General features: G+C 40.2%; 1 protein-coding gene across 18 annotated transcripts in view; it reads left to right on the top strand.

Annotated features, from left to right (window-relative positions):
• Window positions 1-8,100, top strand: part of SYNE1 (spectrin repeat containing nuclear envelope protein 1) — a 319,742-nt gene extending 311,642 nt beyond the window's left edge. For 16 of the 18 annotated variants that reach the window (XM_075413801.1, XM_075413802.1, XM_075413815.1 and 13 more), the window contains one exon: window positions 6,876-8,100. In XM_075413801.1, the coding sequence (XP_075269916.1) occupies window positions 6,876-7,116 (241 nt within the window). In that variant the 3' untranslated portion in view covers window positions 7,117-8,100. The remainder of the gene's footprint in view (window positions 1-6,875) is intronic. The other 2 variants (XM_075413810.1, XM_075413809.1) reach the window with 1 other exon arrangement.
• Window positions 8,101-15,868: the final 7,768 nt, after the last annotated feature.

The following is a 15,868-nucleotide window of genomic DNA, read 5'->3' as shown; positions in this document are numbered from 1 at the left end:
GTCCGCACTGACTCCGTCAGGTGGCCAGGACTTAAACGAATGAAATCTTCCCTTTTGTTAATAGTTTGGCAAAAGGGGCACTCAATTACTTCAAAATCTTTGTTAAATAGAAATACCAGCTAATCCTTGAACATCTACAGCTTTTGCTTCCCAGGAATGCCGTGTAATCAACATTTATTTTTCATATGCCTGATCAGGGTGGGTGTGCATTTACACTCATGATATTTAATGATTATTTTATTTTGGCATGATTTAACAGTAATGCCCGTAGGTTCATGGCAAACACTTTTTATCATCCTCTTTACCTCTAGATATTAAATTAAGGCAGGTAATAGGCCAATACCATATTCTAGAATTCACAAAACCCACAGATCTGGATGAGACATACTAACATCCTTTTCTTTGTTTCCTTTTTTTTTTTCCCCCCTGAAATGTTTTGTTCAGTTTGTGGGTTTTCAGTACTTAAGACTCAAATTTAAAAGTCAGAATTTGAGGGTTTTGAGACTTGGGGTCACTTTCTCTCCCCCTCCGAAGACAACTGCAATATAACGCACTAACATCGCCATGACTTTTGCCAAGTGCTTGCATCCATGCATTGCTCTGGGAGCAGCACTGCCCCATCTCTGTCTGACCAGTAGAGAGCAGGCTTGCAGCTACAGCTTTTTGCTTTCTGCCTTGTCTCCAGCAACCTGTCATCTCTGCAGCTAACAGTGCTTCTGCATTCTTTGTTGTTGTCAGTGTGATGTGTGTACCTTCACTCTTTCACTGATCAGTTTGCTAGCCTCTAGAGTTATGCAGTTTTTTTTAAAAAAAAAGATAAATGAGCAGACCAGTAAGTATAAAGAGGACATCTTTTGCTATTTCAGCATCTTATGCCTTGCAGCAGCTAAAATAATCAGAAAGTATGATGAAAATATAGTTGCTGTTTTACTGAAGTCCTAAATCTCATTTATTCTATATATATCCAAAAATAACTAATTCATTGTTCAAATAAATCCTGTTAAAGTGAAAGATTTTACATTGGAAAGAAGGCAACTAGATTTAATGCCGTGATTGAGCAATCACCAAGCACACAAAAAATACCTTAAGAGTATTATTGTTTTTCATAAGCAAAATCAAGGCTTTATTCAGCAAAATTATTTTCAAATATAAATGAAATAAAGAGTAAAACTACTTATCATGTAGATACTTACATAAACACTTTTTAAGAAAAACGAGTTTGCTTTATATGTGCAGTTAGTGACTGTGAATAAGGTGACATAGTTGCAAAACCACATAGCATAGCAGATAGAACAGGCAGAGTATCTTTCACTGATTCCACTGGCACTAAGAAGCTGCCTTATTTTAGGGATTTTTTTTTTCTTTGAAACGTAAGGAAATCACAGAGAAAATAGGTGACGTATGCATGCTCCATCTTTCTGTCTGATGGAGAAAGAGAATTAATTTTTCCAACTCCAGTCTACTATGAAGCTTGGCATTTTGTTCCTTGTAGGGAGCGGGAAAAGGGAGCAGTGGGGCTTTACTCTGCAGCCATTAACAGCTAGGAGGAACGGAGGATGGCCTCGGCAGGTCAGCATGCTTGCACTAGCAACATTGCAATGAAGAAACGTATTGTGTGCACTCTTCCGCTCTCCTGTACAGTCAGACCACTTCTGCCAACCTTTTGAGAAGGTTTCTGGTTGTAGGTGCGAGCCGCTGGCTCGAAAACAGCTAGCAGTGCTTTGCAGCTTTGAGATCAACCTCTATTCTAGCAGCAGCATTGGTGCGGCACCTTTCAGATCAAGTCTTTCCAGCACTGTTTATTAACACATCTTGTAGCAGTACAACACAATGTTCAATTTGTCATTCAGACAAGCATGGAATACGAATGAGTCACTGCTGAATAGGAAATTTAATCAAATGCGCAAGCCAGACAGGTTGTAGTTGATGTATAATGTGGTTTTAACTGATAAAGCGGTACAAGCTGTCACTGTGTTCTTTAATATTTTGACACGCCTCTGATCAGAGTACTTTGTGTTTGATCTTGCACTGGATCAGCAAACACTGTTAGAGTTTAGTATACAGAAGAACTAAAGTAAATTTTAAAAGGTTTATCACATGGGAGGTTGTGAAGGAAAGTTCATTTAAAAATTAGAGGGGCCGTGTTTTGTGTATAACAAGTGTGATATCACTTTGCCTTCCCCATTATCGCAGCAAAAAGGCAAGCATTCATAGTGTGATGCTAAGCAAGGTACAAGCTTAAACTAGACATTACATTGTGGATTTAACTAAAGGCTCATTCAAGAGGTACTAGTAATTGTGTGCTAAGTGGGAAGAGCAAATCCGAGAAGCAACTCCTCTTTCTTCATCGGTTTAATAGAACTGTCATAAATGCACACCTGAGTCTGTGCCTGTGGATTTTTTTGAAGTGATTAAAATGTTAAAAAGATTAAAATAGTGGTTCAGTTTGCTCAGGGTTGTTTACATTGTCTCTCTTGAGCAGCTCTATTCAAGTCTTGTTACCACAGTGTCAACCTCCATTTCCTGCTCTCTCCATTCCTCCCCAAATAACTAGTGGATCTTTAAAGGTCGCTTGCTGTTCGTGGAGCAGACCAGGCTACAGCATTCTCCGCGCCTTTGGCCACAAAATGGCAGTCATTGCCACGCTACAACACGAGGTTCTGGCTTGACTTGCCATGGTTCTTCTCCCAGTTATCTCCCTCACTCTCCCTTAGAGCTTGTTACTTAAACTTCATAGGTAACTGCCTTTGAAATGGACATACTTGTCATCTTTATAGGGTAAGCCAAATCTGAGGTTGGGGTGATGTGATGCTGAGAGCTGGGGAGAAAAAGTCAGAATGCAGCCAAACAAGGTCACTCCTAGAGAGTCTCTTAGAGGAGTCATTGCCTCCGCTTGTAGGCAGAGCATCACACCCTCTTCTTCATAACTCTAGCAACCTCTATCTGAAAAAATTTGAATCAGTGGGAACAAAAAGTCTAGTAGAATGTTGTTATAAAATTTAATTTCTCTGATTATCTGGAAGTACAAGCTGGATGTACTAATTTGGGCTTGTGCCAACGTTTCTTTAACACCTCTTCACCCTACTTTCTGTCTGTTCTGCACTATTTTATAGAGGGTAATTTTAGTATCTCAGGTTCTATACAGGTAAGCTCAGCTCTCTGTTTCCTTTGTAGGAGAAATACTAGAAATTTTTTTTTACTCCTTTAAACTAGTGTAAGTTTGAATCCATCTTTCAGAAGTACTTTTTAACCAAGATGATACAAACTGCTCCAGGTGAGATCTGACCAGTGCTTTATAGAACATCTTTAAAACAATCTCTTTTCTCTTCTGGAAATCGACCTGAAATATATTTTAAAATTTCTTTTGTCCCTTTTCAAAGCTATTCACAAGCCACATTACTGGTTTTTGGCTACCCTGTGTCAAACAGCTCTAGATTCTCTTCATTTTCTTCAGAGTATGAACTTCCAAATTTATAGCAGAAGTTTTTATTGCTACCTTACTGTCGCCATTAAAGCAGGGACCCAATAAATAAAGTGGCAGATGCTTTCCGTTAACCCCCACCCGCCCCATCAAGGGAAGGGAAAAAGGAGGAAAGGGGAGAGAAACTTACAAATGGAAACCATTGTAACTAAAATGAGGACACTTATGTACTATAATCTTAAACTCCTTGAACTACTTCTTAAACCAATTGGATTCACCCACTTTTTTCTATGCAAGAAGCCAATTGTACTTTGTATTTACAAAGACTTCCAACTTCTGTCATCATACAGATTAAGTCTGCTGTTCTTATATTTTGTGCCATAGCCTTTTCATAAAGATATTAAATCAAGACTTGATTAACTCCAGTAATAACATCCTACTAGCCCAGCAGTGCCTCTTTCAGTGTAAGCCTGTTGTCTGCATTCCATTAGCCACTTCTCCATTAAACTCACTTTATTTATTCCTATTGGCTTTGCTTGAATTATAAATTCTTCTGTTACAATCTTTCAGAGGTTTACTGCAATACAGATAGATTACTTCAGCCATATTTTCCTTGGGGGGGGGGGGGGGAATCATGTTGAAAAGAAGGTGCTCGTCTGAGCTGAAATTAAAGTTCACTTTGCCCCTCCAATCTACAGCCTGGTAAATTAGCTTCTTGAAATGCTTAGGAAAGAGTTCCAACGTCACTGACATTACTAACTCTCAAAATAAGGGTAACTATTTCTTGCATTTCCTAGGGTAATTTACAAGATTTCTTCATGTGAAGAAACTTACTGTTGGCCAGGTCTGCAGCTGTGCCTCCCCCTTTTATCTAGTTAGTAGAAATTGTGTATGGAGAGAGTAGCAGATGGCCTTCCTTCCCTCCGCAAACATGGGCCAGTGTAACAAATGGTCAAGACAGCTAAAGATGCAAGCTCAAGAAAAAGAAGTTATGTTTTTCTTCAAGTTCAGCTTTCCCTTCTGCTGCTGGAGTAAATAGGAATTCTGGCCCTTATGAACAGTGAGTCTTTTTTATTAACAGTGTGTATTTTTAACCATCTCTTCTTACCAAATCTGCTAAACACTTTAAGCTGAGCCATTCCATTTTTCAGCCAATTATGCAGATTACAGAGGCGTACCTGCAATAAACACAGGCAGTACAGCACTCAGACTTTTTAGAACTCCCCTTCTGAAGGTGTTTTCATAATATTTCATTATTTGTGTGTTTAATTGTTTCCATGCAGTATTGGAAACTATTCTTTAACACCCTATTTCACTGCAGAAAAAGTGTCTTGAAAAACTTTGCCGTGAACTGTTTTAATTTTTGAAAGAAAGTTTATGTTGCTTATCGAGATCAGCCATGCAGCTTACACATACCCCTCTGCCTCTTTTTTTTCTGGTAAAACACAAAGCAAAAAAGTGCTGGACTGTGCTACTAAAGCTATAGGAAAAGAAAAGAAAAAGTAAATGCTAGCTTTGCCTGCTCCCTTTTGATTCTGCTTTTTGGAAATTCGCTTTCTGACACCCAGCGTTACCTCAGTGTAACTCTGAGTCAATGAAGAAAACTCAGACTTTGCTGATTATCAAACAACAGTTACCAACTGCAGAAATGTACATTTGTACAACGAGAGCCTTCTAAATAAGTAGACTGTGCAATCAAATGCTTGGAAGGTAATTATGCACTCCTTGTTCCCTTTGTTCCTACCTCAGTCCATTAACTTTCTGTCTTGGCATTCTCGGACAGTAGAAGTCCTGATCTAATTGAACTTTAATATGGAATGCTCTGATGCTGTTGAATGTGGCATATCCTTTCAATATGTTCTTTATAATACATGATCTTACGTTATGCGATAAACAGCTTTCCATCCGGGCTACAATAACGTGGAATCAAACAACATGCAGTCTGATGTTTTGATCGTTGCTTCTTCCTGGAATACTTAGATCAAGTTAATCATTTAACATACCTGAGTGTTTATGTATCTGTTGGTCACCTTAACTGTACCAAATCTGTCTGGCTTTCTTGAAGTCTTCATAGTGGGATGATACACATATATGAACAACACAATAAAAACAATCTCAAGCATAGAAAGAAATCTTTTCTGAACATGTGCCAAGCCTGACATAGTTTTGAAGATGATATTTTGGTTTTTGCGTTCTTTCTCACACAGGTTCAGATTTATCTGGGAGACAGGATCAAAAGGACAAGGGGAAGGCAAGGAGGCACTAAGGAACTGTTGCCGCCTACTTGCTTTACTGGGGAACATTTGACCTCAGCCAGCAAGCCTGATCTTCCACACCTTCAAGTTGAGAGTATTTCCATCCTTATCAGCATTTTTATCTCTTAAACCCTAGCAAATCATAGATTTTCTGGAGCTTCATAATCATAGCAGCCACACGGAAATTTTGTAGCAAGATGTCCAAGACAAAATTCATGACCTCATGTCTTAATGGAAGAGTTCTTGAACTAAATTATTTGAAGGCTCTAAGTTCTTCCATTTTTGTCTAGTGCTAAAATACAGTACTTTTCCATGCCATTTAATTAGCACACTGAGACCATCAAATTTTAACTTGCATACTCACTCTTTTCAGTCATCCACTTATCTCAAAACATCATCAGTACATTAGAGCTCTGATAGTTCCAGTCAAAAAGGAAAACATGAAATCTATGTCTTCATCCTACATTAAAAAATAGACTGGATTTTTCTGCTTAATTTGAAGTGTCCCTTTGGAAATGTTTGCGTTAGGTCTCATCTCTCTCATAGACATGTGGTAGACATGTGCCATTTCAAGTCAGATCCATAGACACAAGGGAGAAAATCACTCATAAGGTGACGATGTCAAGTCAATTCAGCAAATAGATTTTAACTGCGGATTCAGTGCAAGATTCAAAATACAGTGTACTTTGTAGAAAACGAGTCCATGCTGCCTGCATATTGGTGTATTAATTAATCGAAGATTGATGTAACTGAATCTCAATGCATTATACGCTTGCGGATACCATATATAGAAAAGAATGTAGAAACTTCTGCAAACCAAATGCAGCTGCCATTTTAAATGAGGAGGCTTCCTTTTTAGACTGTGTGCATTGAACACATGACAGGTGTGGCCCACTTTTTATTTTCTCCTTCTCTAGAGCACAGTGCTTTAAGTGGAGAGTCTTCCCCATAATTGACAAAGGAGCAGTGGGGTCACTAAGCCCATTCTGTTGTGATCATTTGGTATTTTCCTACCCAGCCTAGAAATACAGGGTCTCTTAAGAGTGCCAGGGAAATAGCATGTTCAGTGAAACCTCTACAGGTGTCAATCTAAGTCTGTACAAGTTGTAAGCCAGCCTTCAGGGAAGGCTGAGTGCCCAAGGGCAACCTCTGCTGCAGTGATGTTTTAGTGTATTCACCTGTCCATCCTCTTTTCTCAGGTCCACAAGAGGTGGCTCAGGTTTCTCCCCTTCTGAGGCTGGGCCGGCGTGGCGGTGCCCGTCCTTCTTCCTCAGAGTCCTCAGAGCTGCTCTGCCACTTCAGCTTCTCTTGCTGCTCCTGATCGGGCTGGCTTGCCTGGTGCCAATGACTGAGGAGGACTACAGCTGTGCTATGGCCAACAACTTTGCCAACTCTTTCCACCCCATGCTAAAATATATGAATGGTCCACCTCCATTATGAAGGAGACCTGTGAGACAGCAGGTGACCTTGCTGGAGTGCTAGATGGGAGGCAGGATGGTTTTAAACAGTGACAGAATTCAGTGTGGCAACTTCACCTACCTGCTGTAGCCACTGCTGCGTCCATACCATTCTCCGCTGGCACTCAGCTAATAACGCATCAGTATATTGGTATCAAACTGCACAACGTATTACCTGAGTAGCATCATTTCAATACTTGCAACCTGGGTAGCAAGGAGGATGTGATATGTGTGAGGGAAATGTCCTTCTGTCTGTCATTCTGGATCTTTTAGCCACTTTACATCCAGGTCATTGCTCTGTGCTATGCATAGCCAAGGACTTGATACTGTAGACCCTTTCCTGTGTGCTGCTCGAAATGAGCCATTAGCCAGTCTTTGTTAAATACCCTGTCAGTATCTACAGTATACAAAATAACCAATGCTAAAAAAATTTTAGAGTATTTGTAACATACAATTTTAAAGGATCTTGTATGGCAATGTATTATTCCCCATGGTTTCTGTTTCGGGCATGGTATTCTAACTTTTGCTTTGGATGCACAAGGTGTAAATCTGAGAAGCACTTTTTTAAGGTTTAAAAAAATGGGTGTAATAAATAAGATCGTAAAAGGTTTTATGAGGAAAAATGTTGAATGTCAAGTTGAAAAACAAAGAACATATTTATGTATGTACAGTTTGCTAAGCCAAGTTTTGTTTGTATTGATTTCTTTGCATTTATTATAGATACCATAAAATATTTTGTCTACGTGCTTTTTAATGATAACTATGGAAACCTCTAAGCTTAGAATAAGATATGTATGGTATAAAAAAATCAGAAGACTTACATATGCTGCACTTCTAAAAAGAATTAAAAAATGCTGTAACTAACTAATGGTATTAGGTATATGTTTGAATGAGAAGATTTGGAAAATGTGACAACTGATAAAATACATGGGAAAGTATCTTGTTAGAAGTTGTGCTAATATTGAAAGCTGTCTGTATTTTGAATTAATGATTGATCATTTCTTTTTTTTTTTTCTCAAGCCTCTTCTTGAAGTTTGTTCTCACCCCTGTATTGTTTCTGTGTGTGTGTGTTTATGCATGCACTCACGTGCAGCCTTTGGCAGTTGAGATTGTACCAGTCCACACTGAGGCAGATTTATTCCTGTGGATGTACTGGAAGCTTTTTAATGTTTTCCATAGCAGCTTAATAGCAAGGTAGATGTTTATACTTTACCGATAGTTAGTCTAGTGGAATATGCCCAAAACATATAAGCAGAAAGAGCAGAAAAGCAGAACAAATTGAAAACTCATAACTTTTGCAGAAATATTGCAGAAAACTTGCAGTCTGAGCAATGGCAGACACTTTGCCTAGCTTCTCAGTCAGAACTTGACCAAAACAGGATTCGTATTGATTTTGAAAAAATACAGAACACGGCTCTAAGCTGCTGCTCTTTAATAAGTTTAGAGGTTTTTAAGTTATGGCACACAAAGTGACTTTTTCCTGTGAGTTAAATGCTTTTAGTTAGAATATTTTGACTTATGTAACAAATAAAAAAGCCAGAAGAAAATACAAGCACATTAATTGCTGTTACATAGGATTACTTTTCTGGGATGTCATCATCTGAGCTCGTATGAGGGGAAAGTCATCAGAGGTAGAGTACCACAAGCTGAACTCCAGCATTTGGAGGAGCCAAAATAAAGATTCCTTTCCAGAGAAGTGTAGTGTTAACATTTTCCTGAAAAAGATTTTGTATGTCAACAAAGTGTCTTCAAAGTCTGAGACCCAGACTTGGACTGACACAAGTATGTATTCTTTTCAAGGCTTGGTTTCCTTCATTGGTATTTAGAAGTTATGCGAGGCCAGATTAGTATCCACGAGCACTTATTCCGAGTAGACAAAGATAAGGAACACAATTTTGGGGTACAAGGATGAGCTGTTACCTGCAACAGGCCTGACAGATTCCATAAAATTGACCCCTCCTCTCTTTTCTGATGTTGTTCTCCTCAGTGATATAATTTAGCCAAAGGTAATCAGTGCACCTACCTGAATAATTTGGTAGGTTGCTCAGACCTCTTAGTCTAGATCTCTGCATGCTTTAGACATCCTTTCAGCAGCCAGTCCCTGGTTTTGGTGGTTAATTTTTTGTTGAAAAATATTTTTGTTTTCTTGTAGAAGAAAACATTGTGAAGAGTAAAAAGACTAATTTAATAAGAAAAAAGAATCTCAGCCTGACCTTGTCTTCTGTTTTCCAGTCAGCTATTGGTGATCTCACAGAAGTAGATGTTATCTAAAGGGTAATAGATAGCCTGTGACTATCAGCCTGTGGAAGAGCAGTCTATTGAAGGAACAAGGCAAAAAGTCACAGCTGAGACCTGTCTTTTTTTCTTGTAGTATTTAAAAACTGAGGGAAAGGCAGCGGGATTTGAGAGGAATTGTTTAGGAGGGAGAGAGGAGTGCAAGAAGAGAATTCAGTTTGAATGACATCAGGTGCAATTAATAAAGTACTTTATCAAAAGTATACAGGGTAGCACCTGGCATGCTTTGAATTGTAACCTGATGTTTGAATTTTGCCAACTATTTTCCCACTCTGTAGCTGCTGCTTCCCTTGGTTGTTTGAATGCCTTCCCCACTTCCCTGATGCCTCAGGAAGAATGGTCTGTCTTCTGCAGAAGGCAAGCAGAATTCATACACCTCACTCAAGCTCCGAGGGAAGTTTTGGGGAGTAGTTACTAAAATGAAGTGGTGGAAGGGAATGGTTCCATCTTCTTTGTCTTGGTCCTGCCCTTTTGTTTGCTCTCACCTCTTGAAATGTTCAGTCTAGAAACTGAGACGGTGATGAACTGCCAGAGGAGTCGAGGTTAAGCTGGTTAAATAGGCAAGGGAAAACTGATGTGAAATTGTAAGAACTTTTCATGATTAATTCCTTAGAGTTAGGGCTAAGGGGAAAAGAAGTGATGATCATTAAAGGAAGTAAAGAATTTGGAACCTCACATCATCAAGTGTCAGTAGCCCTTTGGAATTCAGGGCATTTTTGGCTGAGGATCGCCTGCAGGGCATACCTGTACTGTCTCACCTCTGCCTTGCTGATGAACCAGATGGCAGAGCATATCTGCTATACCTTGCTTTCAGATGTTTCAAAGCAAAGCTTCTGTTCATGGCCTCAAGCTCTGAGCTCTAGCCATATAACTATATAACTATAGTTTCAAATTATTGCCTGTTAATTTGAAAGACAAGTTAAAGAACTTTCTTTTGACCCTGAATGATCTGCTCTCACAGAGCCTCCTCCCAGTAAACAACTAACTACAATACCTGTGAATATGGCAGTCACAGACAGTGATAGACACACATTAGGAAAATGTCATAGACAGGAAAAATGCCTGTTTGTAGGCACTAAATCTTCTATACCTTCTAGGATAGGGATGCCAGTCTGTAGGCTGATGTCTCAAGGGAATCACAGGCCATTTGTGCCAGCAGGTTAGAGGATCCCTTGAGTGCCACTTCAGATTTCTTTCTTTCAGGACGTTCAATCTCAACTCTTGACAGAATCAACATCTGACCAGTTAAAGATCACCACAGCATGAACCAGGGTAAATGGGGCAACTAGTGGGGGCAAAAACACACCCAGAAAGCTGTCAAGCATTGCAGTTCATGGCACTAGCCAGCTTTGCAGCCTGGGTCTCTTTCTCATTCTGATAATGTCAAGCTACTCTCTCTGCCTCATTGGGACACTGTCACAGAGGACTTGGGTGTGGACAAACTTCTTAAGAAATACACAAGTTAGAGTCTGACATGCTTTCCCTCTGTGCTAAGCCTGCAACCCGCCATCTACTCTCTTTCTGAAGCACCTCACCTGCTAGAGCTCTGATTCCTGGTAATGTGCCCTGAGCCTTGGCTGCAGGGCATGAGGAAAGGCAGTACAGGAGCTGCAGAACTCTGGGTCTGTGTTGAAGGCATGTGTTGAAGGCAATGGGATCCTGGGGTGCATCAAGAAGAGTGTGGCCAGCAGGACAAGGGAGGTTCTCCTTCCCCTCTACACTGCCCTGGTGAGGCCTCATCTGGAGTACTGTGTCCAGTTCTGGGCTCCCCAGTTCAAGAAGGATGAAGAGCTACTGGAGAGAGTCCAGCGGAGGGCTACAAGGATGGTGAGGGGACTGGAGCATCTCCACTACGAGGAGAGGTTGAGGGAACTGGGCTTGTTCAGCCTGAAGAAGAGAAGGCTGCGAGGGGACCTTATAAATGCCTACAAATATCTGAAGGGTGGGTGGCAGGAGGATGGGGCCAAGCTCTTTTCAGTGGTGCCCAGTGACAGGACAAGGGGTAATGGGCACAAACTGAGGCACAGGAAGTTCCGTCTGAACATGAGGAGGAACTTCTTCTCTCTGAGGGTGACGGAGCACTGGAACAGGCTGCCCAGGGAGGTTGTGGAGTCTCCTTCTCTGGAGATATTCAAGACCCGCCTGGACAAGGTCCTGTGCAGCCTGCTGTAGGTGACCCTGCTTCGGCGGGGGGGTTGGACTAGATGACCCACAGAGGTCCCTTCCAACCCCTACTATTCTGTGATTCTGTGATTCTGTGATTCTGTTCAAGCATGGAGAAAGTAGGCTCTGCATCTTGAGGAACTCCAGTCACTACTGCTTTATATTTTTCCCTATTTTCTACTGTAGATAAATGCAGTAGCTGCTGTAGAGGTGTAATAATGCCTGCAGCTTGATGCATCTTGCAACTCTGAACCCTGTTTACCAACCTCGTAACTAGTGGGTGTTTAAAGGCATAACGGAAACTGGTTGCTCCATGACTCAAGACTGTGTGGTAATATCAAAGTGCTATCTTATTAACCTTGCAATGATAACAGCACAAAACAATGAGCACCATTTCCCCTGAACTTACTGCATCTGCTTGTGGAGTTTTGTTTGTGGACCATGCTTTACAAAATCTGAAGGCAAACTGGGAAGGAATATTTAGAAACATCTGACAGTGTGAGGAGTACAAATGATCTAAAGTTGACGGACATAGTGTGCCCTCGTTCCTCACAGCTGTGATCATGATGGTACCCATTGCCTATCACCTACCCTGTTCCAGCAGCGATGACACCTTCATTCTGCAACAGATCGATAAGTTTCTTGCCACTGGTTGGCCACCCTTCCAGCTTCACTGCAAATGCTGTGAACACCTGCAATCTTGCTTTCTCCTTCCTTAGAACTTTCTCATGCAGCTGGTTATTGAACAAGGACAAAGCTGATGGGTTTGTTTTATGAACAGTCATCCCTGGCGCTCAGAGTCTTGTGCTATTTGTGGTTGAGAAATCTGTTTACAACTGATAGCATCTCTCAACATGCGCATCATTATCATGTGCATCTGAGTGCATCTGTGTGTGTGTGTGTTCAAACGCATAACAGAAACTGGTTGCTCACAGTCTTCAAACTACAGATGCTATCAGGATTTACCAAATGTAGGAAGATTCTGGTATATAAGATCAGAGTAAAAGAGAAGAAATACAGATTTTTAAGCAAGAGAAAAAGAGAGCATTGATCTTCTCACTTACTTGCAATTCCCATGTGTTTTTTGGTGTTTAAAGCAATGGATTGTGGAAGGGAAGAAAGCAAGAAATGCCGTGGTGAGGTTTATGTTTCAGCTGGGTGGTCTAGCTATAAAATTTTTCAACTCTTGCAGCAGTCAGTTGCAGAATTCATTGCAGAAGTCATCTAAACCAGTGTTGGTCTAAGTTGGGGGGGAGGGAGTTGGAAGGAGGGGGCTATTTGTCTTTTGGCTTTGGGGGAAGAATGTGAGTCTTATATTCAGAGTCCCCTACACAAGGGAACTACTCTAGGTACTGGCTGGCTGTTTTTAACCTTGGCAGCAATGTTGTGAAATGCACTATAGCCAACTGAATTCTATTGTTGTTGCACTATTTGGCCATAATTAGACCTAGAGGGATGTAGATGGGAAACCTATATCTGGGAGAAGTTATGCTTGTTTTAATAATATTATAAACATTGGAATATTCTAGTAATATTCCACAATAACGAAATAAATAGGAATGTTTTAGAGAATTAATTTGTCTTCCCAAAAATCAGTAGATAAAAATCTGTGAAACAAGATAAAAGGAAATGAATACTGCAAGCTTAAGCACTGAAGACTTGGCACAGACTAAGGCCTGGTTAAATGATAGAAATCTGAATTATATTAAATGATTGCTCTGAAAGCAGACAGGAACTGCAAGCTATTGTTCATTGCCACTTAATGTATCATTCAAAAAATGAACAGGTCAAAATTGCTTTGTTCAGTAAAAATCCATTTAAAGACCTGAGACATAGCAAATGGATCTGAACACGATGAGGTCTGAATAAAACAAGGGTGCATTTAATTTTTGGAAGAGAGAGGAGGCTTTAGGAAAGCATTGTCCATTTCTTGTATCAGCGGTGGCCTTGAGGGAGGAGAGTTGAGCTGCTGAGCTCTTCTGTGTCAGGGATGATGAAGACGTGGATGTAGTTTGCACAAAGGTTACTCAGGTCAAGCTCTTTGCATTTTCAGGCATGTTGTAATTCCTGGGAGACTCCTATTATTGGTGTTGTAACTGTGGGATTTTTCATGCCGTTGTTTTCAGAAAGGATGTTTCAAAAAACAGCTGGAAGGAAAGCTACTAGAGTCCACTTTTTTATATAAGTGCTCACAAGCCTATTCAAGAAGCAGGACGTTCATGTTTGTAGTATTCTCATTATAAATAGTTCAAACATTGTCTGGGAGGCTCTTCTGACCATTGATCTGCAGGTTAAAACACGTTTGCAATTTTGACTCCTTTGCCAAACTTGAAACATTGTGCAACCAGCTGTGCAGACCATGGGGGCGAGGGGAAAAAAAAGTGCAGGGAGAAAGCATGATGCTATGGCATTTTGGTTAAGATAGGTAGATACAAAGAAGACAGTTTGGAGCTGAAGTTTCTTCTCATGTTTTCAGGCTTAACATAAGCAAAAAATAATCCTGCAAAGACATACTGGAACTCAAACTTTTCTGCTTTCATACAAATGCTTAAACTTACAAGCTTTTGTGTGCCCTACTGTGACTCTCACTGTAAAGTGGGTAGCACTTTTTGCTTACCTCTATGGTATAACATATTTGGTTCACCTTTCCATGGATGACACAGGTTCTCAAGGAGCAAGTGGGAAATAAAAGGAGACATATGACAAGAAGAAAATCTTTCTGTCTTAGAAAGGAGCACTCAGTCTGTGTCTGTAGAGGAACTAAATACCTTACAGTCCCAAGCATGTGTTGCAAAAACTGGCTAAAAAAAAAAATCCTGAAAGCACAACCTTTCCTCATAGGCACATTTTTCAGCTGTTTAAAATGGTAACATACTGGAGTGGTGTGTAAATGTGTAAGAATGGAAAACAACAGGAGATATATTTTATATCACCTGCAGAAAAGAAGACGTTAGCAGAGTGACACCTAAATACTGTAACACACAGATCTTACAGGGACATGAGAGCTAGTTAGCCTTGCTCCTGCTGAGATAAGTGCCAAATGTTATTATTTTGATGGTCAATTTTCCTGAAGACTTCATGAACATTTTTACACTTAATCCTCTGTGTCTGCAGGATGCCATGGTGAATGGCAGTAATTGGAGACTGTACGCAGCACCCTTCCATAGGTATTCTTTCTCTGTGAGCATGATGATGAGTGTTATTTTACACTTGCATTTTCCTCTTCACTGCCTGGGTGGTGGAGACAAGCAGTGTAATGCAGAGGAAGGAGATGTAAGACTTTTTCATCCTAAGAAACAGCTGCTTCACAGGGCTTTAAATGTGGCAGTATCTGGATGAAAAAAAATAATCCATTTAATTTTGAAGAATAAGCATGGCCACAAGGCTTTTAAAGAGAGCAGGTGGTCCACTGACAGAACACCAAGTTGTGGCCCGTGAAGAAGGTGTTGTCTTTGCATAATAAGGGGACTGCCTTCATTAACAGATAAGTAAAAGCAGTCAGATATGTTCTTCGGTGATGCCTTAACTATGTCATACCTTTCTGATTAAGTAAATAAAATAATATACACTGGAACAAGACATGCATCACTTACATGTTAGGCAAGAGAGGAAGCAGGGGTGTGGGGGGAGCCCAACGCATATGGCTGTGTGCATGTATACAGGCTCCCTCAAGGGAGTAGACAGCTGCTCTGCAAGGTGTTGTGTATGCAGTGTAGGCAAGCTTTCACATGGGCTAAGTATATTGCCTGTCTTGTCTTAACCATTGAGATGATAGAATTAAGGTAATAATCTTACCATTTTTCCATGTTATGTACAGTGAAACATCATATAAAAATACAAAGCTTATACATATATATTCATGTAGGAAAAGAGAAGAACCTATGAGCCAATAGTCCCACTCAAAACCAGCACAGCACAGAAAACAGATGAAAAAATCAATATAGGGACTGTATTCTCTCTATATTAGACAGACATGTACCTACAAGTATTGAAATACCTATATATGTACGTAAATGCTATAGATTACTGGTTTGATTCTTTGCAAAGACCAAGTACAATTTTGAGAGTATTTTAAAGGATAGGGTTAAGTTCAAAGTGTTTTTATGTCAATAAAAGTATCTTTCATTTCTTTTCATCCCTTCCTGACAGCTTAGTCAAGACAATTTTTTTTCCCTGAGGACTAGCTTTTACTTGGGAAAGAAGTGCTATTTCACTTTGTATTAACTAGCTCACGGTAAGAAGCAGTCAACTACAGAAGGCTAAATTCACACAATTTG

This window comes from Opisthocomus hoazin, chromosome 2 (assembly GCF_030867145.1).
Source record: "Opisthocomus hoazin isolate bOpiHoa1 chromosome 2, bOpiHoa1.hap1, whole genome shotgun sequence".
Classification (NCBI taxonomy): domain Eukaryota; kingdom Metazoa; phylum Chordata; class Aves; order Opisthocomiformes; family Opisthocomidae; genus Opisthocomus; species Opisthocomus hoazin.
Note: the sequence above shows the minus strand (reverse complement) of the source record. Positions and strands in the feature narration are given on the sequence as shown.